The sequence below is a fragment of the Elephantulus edwardii genome, unplaced genomic scaffold (genome assembly GCF_000299155.1).
Source record: "Elephantulus edwardii isolate Elephantulus edwardi_28Jun2011 unplaced genomic scaffold, EleEdw1.0 scaffold00186, whole genome shotgun sequence".
In the NCBI taxonomy this organism is placed as follows: Eukaryota; Metazoa; Chordata; class Mammalia; order Macroscelidea; family Macroscelididae; genus Elephantulus; species Elephantulus edwardii.
In genome coordinates, this window is record NW_006399936.1 from 2,598,547 (window position 1) to 2,612,020 (window position 13,474).

Consider the following 13,474-nt stretch of genomic DNA (forward strand, 5'->3'; position numbering starts at 1 on the left):
AAGAGCCCATCTGACAGCTCCTTCCTGGACAGTGACAGACAACTCAAACTAATATACAAAAGTCTCAATTTCCCTCTCCTTTGGTGGCCTAGGCCATGGATAGTTTTCCCTGCTAACTTTCAGTTAACCTTCCATCCCACCAGCCACTTGAGAGAAAAACGGGCAGTCTCCTCCGTGCCATTTATAACTTTGGAAACCTGCTGGAGGGTCAGCTATGAAGTGGTTTGACTTGAAGACAATCCAGCTTCTCAGTAAAGTGGCACCCCAGACACTGCAAACCCTGGATGCTCTACTTCTAATGGACTGAATATTCCAGAAGGTGTTTGCCCCTTTTCTTCCATCTCCAGTGCTGACAATACACAGTCCTGTGATCCTTCCTGGACTTCCACGATGCCTCCTAGCTGTTCCAATGCCTTAGCTCCTTTAGTTTATTCTCCCAAAGGTATCTGGAATACTTTTTGTAAAGCAGGTCGTATCTTATCTCTGCTTCATCCAATATGAAATCCATCCCAAGCCAATCCTGTGAAAATGGACAATGAGCATGAACAGGCATTTCACTTCCCCCAAGACAAATTGGTTTGTTTGGGGTGTTGTTTTTTTTTTTTGGTTTTTATTGTTGTTAGGTACCATCAAGTCCATGTTGTCAATTTTCTTTACCAGAACCACAGTTCAAAGGTATCAATGTTTCTTCAGTCTGCCTTCTTCATTATCTAAATTTCAACTGCATATGAGTGGATTGAAAATACCATGGTGAGAGGCACCTTAGTCCTCAAAGTGATATCCTTGCTCTTCCAAGAGTCCCTTTGCAGCAGATCTGCTGATGACATATGTTTGATTTCTTGACTACTGTTTCCATGGATGTTGATTGTAGATCCAAGTGAAGTGAAATCTTTTGACAATGTCAGTCTTTTCTCTGTTTATCATGATGTTGCTTACTGTAAACTCAACAAGAAGTGGACTGAAGCTCAACATCAAGAAGACAAAGATTCTTAACCACTGGGGCAGTTGACAGCGTCATGATGCATGGAGAAGAGATTAAGGTTTCTAACAATTACATCTTGCTCGGTTCCACAATCAACACTCTTAACACCAGCAGTCAGGAAGTCAAAAGACAAATTGTATTAGTTAAATCTTCTGTCAGATACCTCTCCAGAGTACTGAGAAGCAATACTGTCAGTCCAGAGACTAAGGTGCAACTGGTCCAGGACATGGTCTTCATAATTACTTGCTAAGCATCAGAGAGCTGGACAATGACTAAGGATGATAGAATGAATTTTTTTTTTCTTTTAAAAGAGAAAAGCGAACTGAGGGGTAGGGGTGGGTAGGGAGGAAAATGTTCAACAATGTATGAAGAGAAATCCAAAGTCTCTATAAACTTTCATTAAAATCTCAATTAAAAAAGAAGGGAAAAAAAAAACCCAAAACCAATTGGGACAATACATCAACAGAGAACTGCCAAAAATTCAAGCTGGATTCTGAAGAGGCTGCGGCACAAGGCATAACATTGCTGATTTCAGATGCATGTTGACTGAAAGGAGAGAATACCAGAAAGATGTTTACCTGTGTTTTATTGACATTGTAAAGACTGTGTGAATGATGACTAAGTCGGAATAACACTGAAAAGAAATACTGCATAGTTTAAAATCAGAAAAAGTGTACATCAGAGTCATATTATTTCTCCATATATATTCAGTCTGTATGCTGAGCAAATAATTGGAAAAACTGGACTATATGAAGAAGAATGTGGCATCAGGATTGGAGAAAGACTCATCAACAATTCGTTATAAGGACACAACAGCCTTGCTTACAGAAAGTAATGGAGCCAAGAGTGGAGAAGATGAACTGGAAAATGTTGGCAGGGGCACCATCCCTCAGGTCCTCTTAGGCAGTTTTGATTAAAGAACCAAAAAGAAGACTGCTTGGATACTTGTGGCAGCCAGGAGCCAATGAAAAGGACTAGAGAGATTTTCCTGAATGAAAGGCAAAAGCGAATCCTGTCATTGGACCTCTCCAGGCCCCAGTGCTCTGCTCTAACTCCTTCTGCTGCCTCTACCCAGCCAAAGGGAAGTAAGGGGCCCTGCCACCTGGAAGGTCCCCTGGGGGTTGCCTGGGGCAAACAGGAAGCCACAGTTTAGTGAAACTGGCCTAGGAATCAGTCACTGAGAAAGTGGGTCTAGTGGTTCTACTGCTTCATGGCCCTTTTCCAGAGTGAGAGTTTGTGTGAGTGTGTGTGTGTGTGTGTGTGTGTGTGTGTGTGTGTGTATGTGAGAGAGAGAGAGAGGTAGAGAGAAAGAAGAACAGATTAACAAATTTAGGGTCAAAGTTGCTAGTGCACACCACTGTACTACCAGTTTAATGTGTGATCACTGAATATGAGCAATCCTGTGGCCTGCTCTGGGTCTCAACGTCGCCATTTCTAAATGAGCTCCTTTTATAACTGAAGCCAGGGCTTTCTGGGAGAAACTGAGAGAAAAAGGAATACTAGAGTACTGAAGAGCAACGATGTCAGTCTGGAGACTAAGGTGCACCTGACACAGGCCATGGTCTTTGTAATTATTTGCTCTGCATCAGAGAGCTGGACAATAACTAAGGATGATAGAAGAAGGATCAATGTCTTTGATTTGTGGTGCTGGAGAAAAGTGTTGAACAAACTGTGAACTGCCAGGAGAACAAACAGGTCTGTACTGGAGAGGGTGAAACCAGGCTGTTCCCTGCAGGCAAAAATTTTTAAGCTCCATCTCACATACTTTGGGCACATGGCCAGGAGGTATTGATCCTTGGAGAAAGACATCATGCTTGGAAGAGTGAAGGGACAGCGCAGGAGAGGAAGACCCAGGATGAGATGGATTGACTCAGTGACCGGAGAAATGGCAGTAGGGCTGTTGGAGATGATGAGATTGGCTCAGGATAGGACAGGGTTCAGAGCTTGGGGTCGCTCTGAGTTGTAGGTGACTCAATGGCACTTAACAACAATAACAGCAATCATCAATCATTCCCACCATGCTTTAGACACGCTGATGGGTTTCTCTGCAGAACTGTTCATGGGGGTAGAGTGTGTATCTTCCTATTACCTCTTATATATGCATCAGAAAACTTGCCCATGCTATTGCTCATTAACGGAGGGCCCACTGTGTGCTGAGCACTGGGAAGAAAAAACTATGTGCATACTGTCCTTTTTAATTTTCACAAGCAACCCCATCAGTAAACAATAAATAGTACATTTATTCTCGTCAGTTTACTGGGAAGAAACTGAGACTTTGAAAGGTGCAGAAAATGTCAATTTAAAGAAATGGTGGGAGTGGAGGATTCAAACTCACATCCCCCAGTCTCCAGGGGTGTGTGACAGCCAGCCATCAATGTACGCGTCAGGAGTCCAGGAAATGTTGGCCGAAGGATGACGAGGATGTGTGTGAAGGGAAATAAATGCGCACCTGGGCTTGAGAGGAAGGGGTAGAAGAAGGCAACTGAGATTTCATTTATTCATTTAATAAATATTCATGGGGCACCTACTATGTGCTAAGCACTCGGGTTATGCTCATTATTCATTGCCACTGAGTTGGAATGGACTCAGAGCTGACCCTGCAGCAGGTTTTCAGGAAGCTGTAAGGAGCATGGGAGGAAATCGTCCACCTTCCTCCTGCACAGCAACCAGTGGATTTGAACCACCAGAGAGGTTAGCAGCAAAACTACCCACTACACCACCAGGGCAGGGAAAATCTCTGCTACAAGCTGTTCGCACTCTAGCTGGGGAAACAGAAAGCATGAAGCTGTGAAGATGGTTTCGACGTGCACAATGGAACAAAACACAGCCCTGTCTTGAGCCATCTGCAGTGAGCATTGCGCTTGTTGGAGCCCATGGCTGCAACCATGGTGTCAGTCCAGAAAGTGAGCGAGAAGATGCATGGTAAGATCACTTCACATGGGACGGGCTGGGGTGGAAATTCAACTGTCTCAGGCGGGAAGAGGTGAGGTTTGTGGGTCTGGGGGGTTGCTTGGGAAAGAGAGCCTGAGGCGTGACTACCCCTTCCTCTCTAGGGGACTGCCCACCCGCCCCCGCAGACACTCATGGTTCAGTGCCCCCCTCAGGTCCCCGCCTGCCCCAGCATCCCCTGCGCGGAGAAGCTGGGTGCCCCGGGGAGCCTGGCCACCATGCCACCTCCTCGCCTTCTATTTTTCCTCCTCTTCCTCACCCCTGGGCGAGTCAGGCCCCAGAAACAATTGCTGATGAAGGTTGAAGGTATGTCCAGGAGGCACTGAGGGAAGGCGTGGGCACCCGAGCCCGGAGTGCCGTTGGCCAAGAACTCCCCTGGTCTGGTCTCCTTTTTCTGACTTGTTAACCTCAGAGAGGGCTTGGAAGGACAGAGGCCTCACCCAATGGCCAGTTTGTGAGGTCCTGGGTTTCAGACTCAGTGAGAAGAGATCAGGGAGAAGGGGGGCAGGGCACTTCCCCTCTCTCTTTCTCTCTACAGAGGGAGAAGATGCTGTGCTGAGCTGCCTCAAGGAGTCCTTAAATGAGACCGCTGAGTCCCTGATCTGGTCCCGGGAGTCACAGCCAGCGCCCTTCTTAGAGCTGAACTTTAGAGCAGAGAACATGGGCATCTGGGTGGGCCGCCTGGGCATCCTGATGCTCCTCTTCAACGTCTCAGATCATATGGGGGGCTTCTACCTGTGCCAGGCCCAGCCCCCCTCTGTGCAGGCCTGGCAGCCCGGCTGGACGGTCAGCGTGGAAGGCAGTGGTGAGGGACAGGGTGGACCGCATGGGGACTGGGAGGGTGGGTGGGGTGGTGCTGGGCCAGGAAAGGAAGGCTGACTGTGGATGCGGATGCGGGAAGTCCAGGGGCCACAGCTGAGCCGGAGGGAGGGCTGGGCGGTCTGACAAGCAGGGAGACTCAGAGGCTTCCATATCGAACTGTCTCTCCACTAACTCTGGGACTTTCTCTATCTCTGCCTCTCTGTGTCTCTTCATCTTTCTCTCTCTCCTGGATGTTGATTGGTTCTGGGTCTCTTTGCAGGGGAGATGTTCAGGTGGAATGCTTCAGACCTAGATGGTCAAGACTGTGACCTGGGGCCCACGCCCTCAGAAGGGCCCAGGCCCTCTCCGGGTTCCCCAGTCAGCTCCCAGGTGTACGTATGGGACACAGATCACTCTAGGGCCTGGAAGACAGGCTTTGCATGCCCTCCACCTCAGGGCGGTTCAAACCAGAGTCTCTCCCAAGGTAAAATGACAGGGGCTAATGAGGTTCCAGGAAGTGGGGGTCCAGGGGCTCGGGGGTGGGACTTGGAACTAGAGAGCTTGCAGGGGATAAGACCTTCCTGGCTTTGATTCTCCCCACTTCAGACCTCACTGTGGCCTCTGGCTCTATACTCTGGCTACCCTGTGGGATACCCCCTGCCTCTGTGGCCAGAGGACCCATCTCCTGGATCCACGTGCACCCTGAGAAGCCTAACGTCTTATTGCTGAACTTAGACCTAAAGGAAGATTCCCCCACCAGAGAGATGTGGGTGATGAGGACCCTCTGGGGAGGGACTTCTCTGTTCCTACCCCAGGTCACCATTCAAGATGCTGACACCTACCACTGTCGCCATGGCAACTTGACCGTTGAGATTCAGCTGGACGTTACTGCCAAGTCAGGTAGTGTGGTGTTCAATTGTGGGGCATCTGTGTGGGTTACAGGGAACACCTGGAAGCTCGTGAACTTTGGACCCTTCCATTCTAAGGGTTCATCTTGAACCCAATCTCTATATAATGACTCCAACTCTTCCCTCTTCTGGTTTGAAGACATTACTTTTCTGGACCTTCTCCTGCCTTCAGCTGCTCCTTGCTGTCCGTTTTGGGAGGACTCCTTCTTCCAGGGAGCTCTAGTGACCTTGTCCCTAGAAAATTCACTGCTCACCCAAAGATGGAGCCCTCTGGCTCTCAGCGAGAACGGAGGGCAATCTTCATGCAACCTTTAGCCTTGGAAACCCACCGGAGGCTCAGCTGAGTCAGTGCTTCTGACTCAGTAGCAATGTGGTACCTTTTCTTATCACTCTCATCCCTGTTTACATTCTCTTATCTCGTCTACACACTGCTCCGGGTTGACTTCCTTGGACCATTCTTGTCTTGGTGACTTGACTCTAAGGCCCACACACCCATCGACACCTCGAGCTCATCATTTGCAACATCAAACTCAAATCTTTCTCCCCCCATATATAGTCTTCTGGGAACCCCTCTGAAAGTGAAAGGCACCCCTTTCCCACTAGCCCAAGTTAAAAGCCTGGACATTGTGACCTAGTAGTAAGAAGCTGTGCTGCAATTCCAAAAGCAAGTGGCTCGACTCCACTTGTCGCTCTGATGGAGAAGAATGGGAAATCTCCGTCTATGCAGTTAACTGCCACTGAAAACCTGCTGAAGGGTCAGCTCTGAGTCAATTCGGACCCAGCACACACCACCACCACCAATCTACCAGCCTGGTTACCACTTTCGCTTATATTTCCTGTGCCATACTAACACCATCTACTCAAGTCACAGTTCTCAAACTCTGCATCAATTTCCACTCATGTGCCAAATCCCCACTCTAGTCTGGTAAACACAACTCTGCTTTTGACTTTGACTTTGACCATGACTATCCTTAACTATATAGCATGAGGTTGATCCTTGCATCTCCCTAAACTTAACGTTACCTCTGGCCATAGTCAAGGTTTGCTCCTGGCAGCTCAACAGATAACGCCAGACACTATTTGAGGTTCGGGTCAGCCTCTGTGTCCTTCTGAGACATTCCTCTTCACACAAGATGAGAGGAGAACTCTTCTTGTTACTTGAGACTTCAAGGATCATTGTCTTGTCCATGACCCTCAGACGGGCTTACAGAGCTTTGAGATCTTGAGACTGAGCAGTAAGAGGCCAGGTGGGGGTCTTCATCTCACACTCCCTTCTCTTGAACAGTGTGGCGTTGGCTGGTAAAAACTGGTGGCTGGAAGATTCCAGTTGTGACTATAGTTTATCTGATCCTCTGCCTGGGTTCCTTGCTGGGATTTCTTCGTCTTCAAAGAGGTGAGTCAAATCACCCAGCCATTTGGCCCAACCCTTAGCCCTGTTTGCCTCAGGATAAACCCACACTGGCCATTCATTCTCTTGTTCCATCCCTTCTCCACAAACCCCAGACTTCTACCCACCCCCAACGGCTCCGCTAACCTTCTCAAACTCCCCAGGCCCCTTGGAATTTGAACTACCATCTCCTCCCCTGATACCACTGATCTCCCCAGAACTTAGCCCCCCATCTTCACTCTACCAAGCCAACTCCTCATGTGATTACTCCCCCCAACTCCTACCAGCTCTGATCCTGAGGAGGAAAAGAAAGAGAATGACTGACCCCAACAGGAGGTAATGCCGGAGCTCCTTCCCCTACTTTGACTTTATGCTTTGCCGTGTCTTCTTACTTCATCTCCAGATTGACGAGGGCCCTAGTGGATAAGGGGTTGTGCTGCCAACCTAAAGACAGGCAGCTCAAATCGATCAGCGGCTCCTCGGGAGAAAGATGGGCAATCTCCTCCCGTGTGATTCGCAGCCTCCGCAAACCTGCTGTGAGCTGGTTCTGACTCAAGGGCACACAACAACAACAAACAACAACGACAACAGAGCTAACACACTGCCCAACCTTCAAAGCCCAATTCTAAAGCGGCCTTTTCTGTAAAATCCTCTTCGTGGGCTGGGAGCTTCCTCAGCTCACTGCTGTCACAGCACAGAGGCCTTAATTGTGAGAAGCCACATCTTAGCTTCTGAGGATCTGATTCAAGTCTTGACAATATTCCTCAGTCCCCGCCGGGCCTGGTGCAGAGTACAACTCCCCTTCCCCCCACCAGGTTCTTCAAAGTGACACCTCCCCCTGGAAATGAAGCTCCGAACCACTATGGAAATGTGCTGTCTCTCCCCACGTCCAACTCTGGCACTGGTAGGAGGCACCCCCAAGCTTCTATAGAGCCCCACCCTTCCAGCCTGAAACATCACACCTTCAATTCTTCTCCCAGGGCTCTAAATTCAGCTCAAGAACACAGAGCAGAGTCAAGGCCTTCCTCCAAGACCCTTAACCTTGCTCTCAAGTTTGAGTCTCATGTCCAAACTGGTGGCCACGCCCCAAGAGTAGATCCTGCCCCCCCCCCAGTTTAATGGCTCAAATACGAGCATTTAGCCTTAGAGCCACACCAACCCCAGACAGAAAGTATCCCCTAGCTTTCCCCTTGCAAGTCGTGCTCTATCCTTCTCTCTTTCTCTCTCTCTCCCTCCCTCCCCCTCTCCCTCTCCCCCTCCCTCTCCCTCTCTCTCTCCCTCTCCATCTCTGGTCCAGGTCGTGCCCTGCGGTGGGCTGCTGGCCTGGGGGCCACTGCCATGCACTACCGAAAGCCGCAAAATGACTACCCTGACCCCTCCAGGCCAAGCAGCCCACCAGGAGCTGGTGAGCACATAAAGTGGGAGATGGCTTGAACTATGGCAGAGACAGTGGATGGGGACCCGGATAGAGGACAAAGAGCATCAGTTGTACTCCCCCCGCCCACTCTTGCCTCCAGACCTGAAAGAAGAAGAGGGGGAGGCCTACGAGGAGCCCGACAGCGAGGCCTCTGAGTTCTATGAGAATGATGGCAACACCCCAGCCCCTGAGCAGCTCTCCCAGGGTGAGGCTGCCCTCCCTCACACCCCATTCCCCGCTCCTCAGTGGCGGGTTGGGGACCCTCGCTTGATAACCCCTCCTTCTTCATCAGATGGCAGCGGCTATGAGAACCCTGAGGAAGGGACCTTGGGCCCTGAGGACGACTCCTTCTCCAGCGGTAATTTGGGGATTTCACAGGACCTCGGACACTTGGGAAGATCCCCAGGACTGTGGAGCCCCTAGGGGACAGAAGTGGTCATTGGAGTTCCTTTCTTTGCAACAGTATCTGAGTCCTACGAGAATGAGGATGAGGAGCAGGCCAGGCCTGTTGCCAGGGCAATAGGTATGTGTGAGGTGACATTCCTGGGGAAAGGGGGTGCTGGAGGCGGCAATGGTGACTTCCTTCTTCCTGTCCTAGACTTCCTGAGCCCCCAGAGGACTGCTTGGGATCCTAGTCGGGAGGCAACTTCTCTTGGTAAGAGATGCTTGGGGCTGTGTGCCTTACCCACCTAACCACCGGCTCCCTAATACAACCTTGACATTGATTCTGAGCTAGTCTAGTACTGGCCTTGGATTTGATTCCTGACTCTAACCTCATCCCCAACCTTGATTTCTAGTATTTTTTTATTATTATTATTTTATGTGTATATACTGTCAAATTGGATCTGACTTGCACAGGAGATTGCCCCTTCTTTTCCAGCAGAGCATCTGGTGGATTTGAACCATGCATCTCTGGGATTGCAATGCAGCTTCTTGCCACTAGGCCTCCAGAGCTCCCTAAGTTTGTGGGGCTTTTTAAACAATGAAAGCTAGTTAGCAATAAAAGTAGGCAGTTTGATATCTTTTTTTAAACTTTTTGTGTGTGTGTATACTGTCAAATCGGATCTGACTGGTACAGGAGGAGATTGCCTCTCCAGCAGAGCATCTGGTGGATTCGAACTATGCGTCTCTGGGATTGCAGTGCAGCTTCTTGCCACTAGTCCACCTGAGCTCCCTGACCTCTAGTATTTGCCCAAACCATAACCGTGAACATCAATACTGATCTAATCCACTTCCAACCTTGACCTTGACTTCCATTTCAGGCTAACCTCAATGCAGGTCTCAGCTTTTGTCCCAGTTTTCTTTACAACAACCTCTCATGGCTCTGAACTTGATGCCTTCCAATTCTGTTCTTGACCCTTTTCCCAATGACTTTAACCCATGCCCTATCCTTAACAGCTAACGGGGGCCCCGAGCTTGATGCTAACCCCAATCACTCCTTCCACCTTCCACCCTTCTCACCTGAGGCCATACTTCTCCTCCTCCTCCCTATTCATGGCTTTTGGACCTCCATTCCCTGCCCAAGCAGGGTCCCAGTCTTATGAAGATATGAGAGGGATCTTGTATGCAGCCCCCCAGCTCCGCTCCCTTCAGTCCCAGTCTGGCCCCAGTCACGAGGAAGGTGGGTTCTGCTACCACCCCCTGTGTGTCCTCTGGTGCTGACATTTCCTCCAACTCCTTCCCTCCTTCCCTCTGCCTTATCCTGTCCTGATCCTATCCAGATGCCGACTCTTATGAGAACATGGATAACTCCGAGGAGCCGGAACCAGCATGGGAGGAAAGGGGCCATGTGGGGACATGGAGCACCAGGTGACCCCTCTAGGTGAGCTGGGGAATGACCTCTTAGGAAGGGAGGCGAGGAGGGAGAGGAGCAGGGGTAGAAGTGAGGTGCTGGCTTTCAGGTAAAGAGAGGTGAAGGGGTCCCTAGGACATAGCTGACGGGGAATGCTCCTGGACGTCACCCCATCATGACCATTTCTTCTCTATAGCTTGACCTTCTCAGGCCTCTGAGATCCACGTCTGACTGTGAAATTCGGGAATTCCAAGCAGACAATGTCAACTTCTGGAGCCGTGCTGCTCAGTGTGTGTGTGTGTGTGTGTGTGTGTGTGTGTGTGTGTGTACGTGTATGTATGTGTTTGTGAGTGTGTGTACACAGGTGTGCACGCAGGGGTATATATGTGTACTCAACAGAAACTTCTGGCCCTTCTATCCAAATAAACTCAGTAAGCTCATCTCATTCTATGAAGTAGTGTGATTGTGTGAAAGGGGAGGGATAATCGAGGGTGGGTACCCCTATTTCCCTCTTGACTTCAGTGAATACGACCCCCTTCCCCCACTTACTTTCTGCCCACCCAAATCCCCCACCCTGTCCACTACCTTTCATCATCTGATCGTTTAAGCACTGTTCCTTCAGCAGGTATGTCCTAGGGACCTGTTGAAAAAACAGCAATCCAGAAATTGGCAGTTTATTCAGAAACGTTTTCTTATCGCTGATGTTTACTGAACACCTACTATATTCTTTTTTTTTTAATTGTAAGGAAATACTCTCATTTATTAGCCACCAGATAGATACTTATGAAAGCAATGAGATGCCATTTCACTTCAGCAATATATAGCAAAGTTCAATAAGACAGAGAACAATGACTAAGTGATTTGCTGTGAAAATGAACACTTACTATATTCTAAGGACATGAGCAAACTCATTTAATCCTTACAATAACCTCATAAGGCTTTGAACACATGTCAGGCTTGTTCAAAGTACTTCATGCACGTTAGCTTAATTTAGCTTCACACACACAAAAAAACTCTATGAGATAGGATTACTATTATCTTCCCCACTGTGGATCAGGAGGCTGATGTAAAGAAGTTAAACGTCAAGGTTTGATGACTAGTTAATAATCGTCAAGGTCAGAGGATTTGAACTCAGAGTCTATACTTCTTATTGTTTTTGTTGTTATGTGCCGTCGAGTCGTTTGCGACTCATAGTGACCCTATGTACAACAGCCCTAAACCCTGCTCTATCCTGTGCCAATCACATTGCCTCTGACACACCCATCCCGATTACCCCAGTCACTGAATCAATCCGCCTCATAGAGGGTCTTCCCCTCCTGCGCTGTCCCTCTACCCTACCAAGCATGATGTCCCTCTCCAAAGACCTGTCTCTCCTTACAACATGTCCAAAGTATGTCAGACGAAGCCCCAGAATCCTTGCCTCCAAGGAGTAGCCTGGTTTAACCCTCTCTAGGATGAATCTGTTTGTTTACTTGGCAGTCCATGGTACATTCAATACTCTTCTCCAGCACCACAGCTCAAAGGCGTCGATTCTCCTTCTGTCCTCCCTAGTCATTGTCCAGCTCTCTGATTCTATATTCAGTCAGAGATGATGCCAAAGCCTTATGCTGAATCCTGACAATCTCCTTCTTCAGGTGCTATTTACAGGTGAGAAAAAGAGCCAGAGAAGCTGTCCAAGAACAAGTGCAAGGTCAAACAACTGACGTGAGATGTGACTCCAGGAATGTGCCTGCAGTTGTAGCCACTGAGCCTCACTGCCCAGCAAACCGTGCTCACTCCTGATGGAAATCATGAACACAGTGGTTTTCAGAGTGACCCTCCATCAGTTTCTGAGGCTGTAAATCTTTTGGGCAGAGACTGCTTATCTTTCTCCCCAGAAGCAGCCAGTGGATTCGAACTGTTGACCTTTTGGTTAGTAATTACTTTGTAACCGTTGTACAGTACGACACCGGGGGCTCCTTAATGTGTCTCTATGCTTCAGTCACTGATGCTATTATATCGCAAACTGGTGTTATCTACAGTTGAGGTGCCACCTGTGACTCATAGAACCCTATGAAACCTGCTCTATTCAGAGCCAGTCTTACTGTTTTGACACTTTTACCCCCATTATCCCAGTCACTCTGTCAATCCATTTCACTTAGGGTCTTTCTCTCCTGTGCTGTCTCTCCTCTATTCTGAGCATTATGACCTTCTCCAAGTACTGTTCCCTCCTGGCCACGGGCCCAAAGTATTTGAGGTAAAGCCTCAAAGTCCTAGCCTCTGAGGAGAAACTTGGTGTCACCTTCTCTAAGACAGACCTGTTTGTTCTCTTGGCAATCCATGGTATGTTCAACACTCTTCTCCAGCACCACAACTCAAAGGCATCAATTCTTCTGTCATCCTTAGTCATTGTCCAGATCTCTGGCCACATCCCAATTTTTATCCCTGGTATTCCTGCCCACAACTCTTCCCAGCAACAATGGGATTTTGAAACCTAGGGCTGGCACTTTTCTATCCAATAAATTCTAGTGCTCTCTAAAAGTCTGCCTGTAAGTTCTCCATATTTACATTTTTACTTGCTGTAATTTCCTTTTCTTAATGTATGAGTACTTTCTTCCAAAAGTTATGTTTTTGTTAAATATTCTATTCCTTCATCTCTGAGCTTTGCTTTTAAAAATTTTATTTTATTTTTTTTATTATTTTGTGTGTGTGTACCGTCAAATCAGATCCGACTGGTACAGGAGGAGATTGCCCCTCCTTCTCTAGCAGAGCATCTGGTGGATTTGAACCATGTGCCTCTGGGATTGCTGTGCAACTTCTTGCCACTAGGTCACCAGAGCTCCCTTAAAAATTTTAGTGTTTTTAAAAACATTCTGGCGAGCTCTGGTGGCCTAGTGGCAAGAAGCTGCACTGCAATCCCAGTGGTTCACGGTTCAAATCCACCAGATGCTCTGCTGAAAAAGGAGGAACAATTTCCTCCTGTACCAGTCAGATCTGATTTGACGGTACACACACACAAACAAGAAAACAAAATAAAATTTAAAAAAAATTTTTACTATAATTTGAATGAAAGCTTACAATGTCTATTCGTTTTTCATTCAATTATTCATACACATTTAGTTTTGTAACATTAGTTATAATACTCCCAAAGTCTGATCCTCAATCAAAGTTGAATTCTCTTCACTTATTCTAATAAGTGTCTTTTCTCTATTTAGGGAGCTATTTGCTACCAACCCAAAGGCATGCAGTTCGAATCCAC

At 48.1% G+C, this 13,474-nt stretch overlaps 1 protein-coding gene across 1 annotated transcript; it reads left to right on the forward strand.

The window, feature by feature from the left end:
* The first annotated feature begins 4,149 nt into the window (after window positions 1-4,149).
* On the forward strand, window positions 4,150-10,257 carry CD19 (CD19 molecule). The gene is made up of 14 exons (XM_006896626.1): window positions 4,150-4,237; window positions 4,470-4,736; window positions 5,013-5,216; window positions 5,339-5,632; window positions 6,926-7,033; window positions 7,315-7,363; window positions 7,843-7,931; window positions 8,325-8,432; window positions 8,545-8,649; window positions 8,737-8,802; window positions 8,908-8,967; window positions 9,043-9,099; window positions 9,973-10,065; window positions 10,166-10,257. The coding sequence occupies exons 1-14, from the start codon at window positions 4,150-4,152 to the stop codon at window positions 10,255-10,257; spliced, it is 1,680 nt and encodes a 559-aa protein (XP_006896688.1).
* Window positions 10,258-13,474: the final 3,217 nt, after the last annotated feature.

What these genes read in the sequence shown, in the direction of transcription:
- CD19 (XM_006896626.1), top strand. Translation starts at nt 4,150, where the DNA reads ATGCCACCTCCTCGCCTTCTATTTTTCCTCCTCTTCCTCACCCCTGGG. An exon ending in ATGACTGACCCCAACAGGAG is followed by an intron (nt 7,364 to 7,842) that starts GTAATGCCGGAG and finishes TCCCCCCACCAG; the next exon opens with GTTCTTCAAAGTGACACCTC. An exon ending in TGGCCCCAGTCACGAGGAAG is followed by an intron (nt 10,066 to 10,165) that starts GTGGGTTCTGCT and finishes GATCCTATCCAG; the next exon opens with ATGCCGACTCTTATGAGAAC.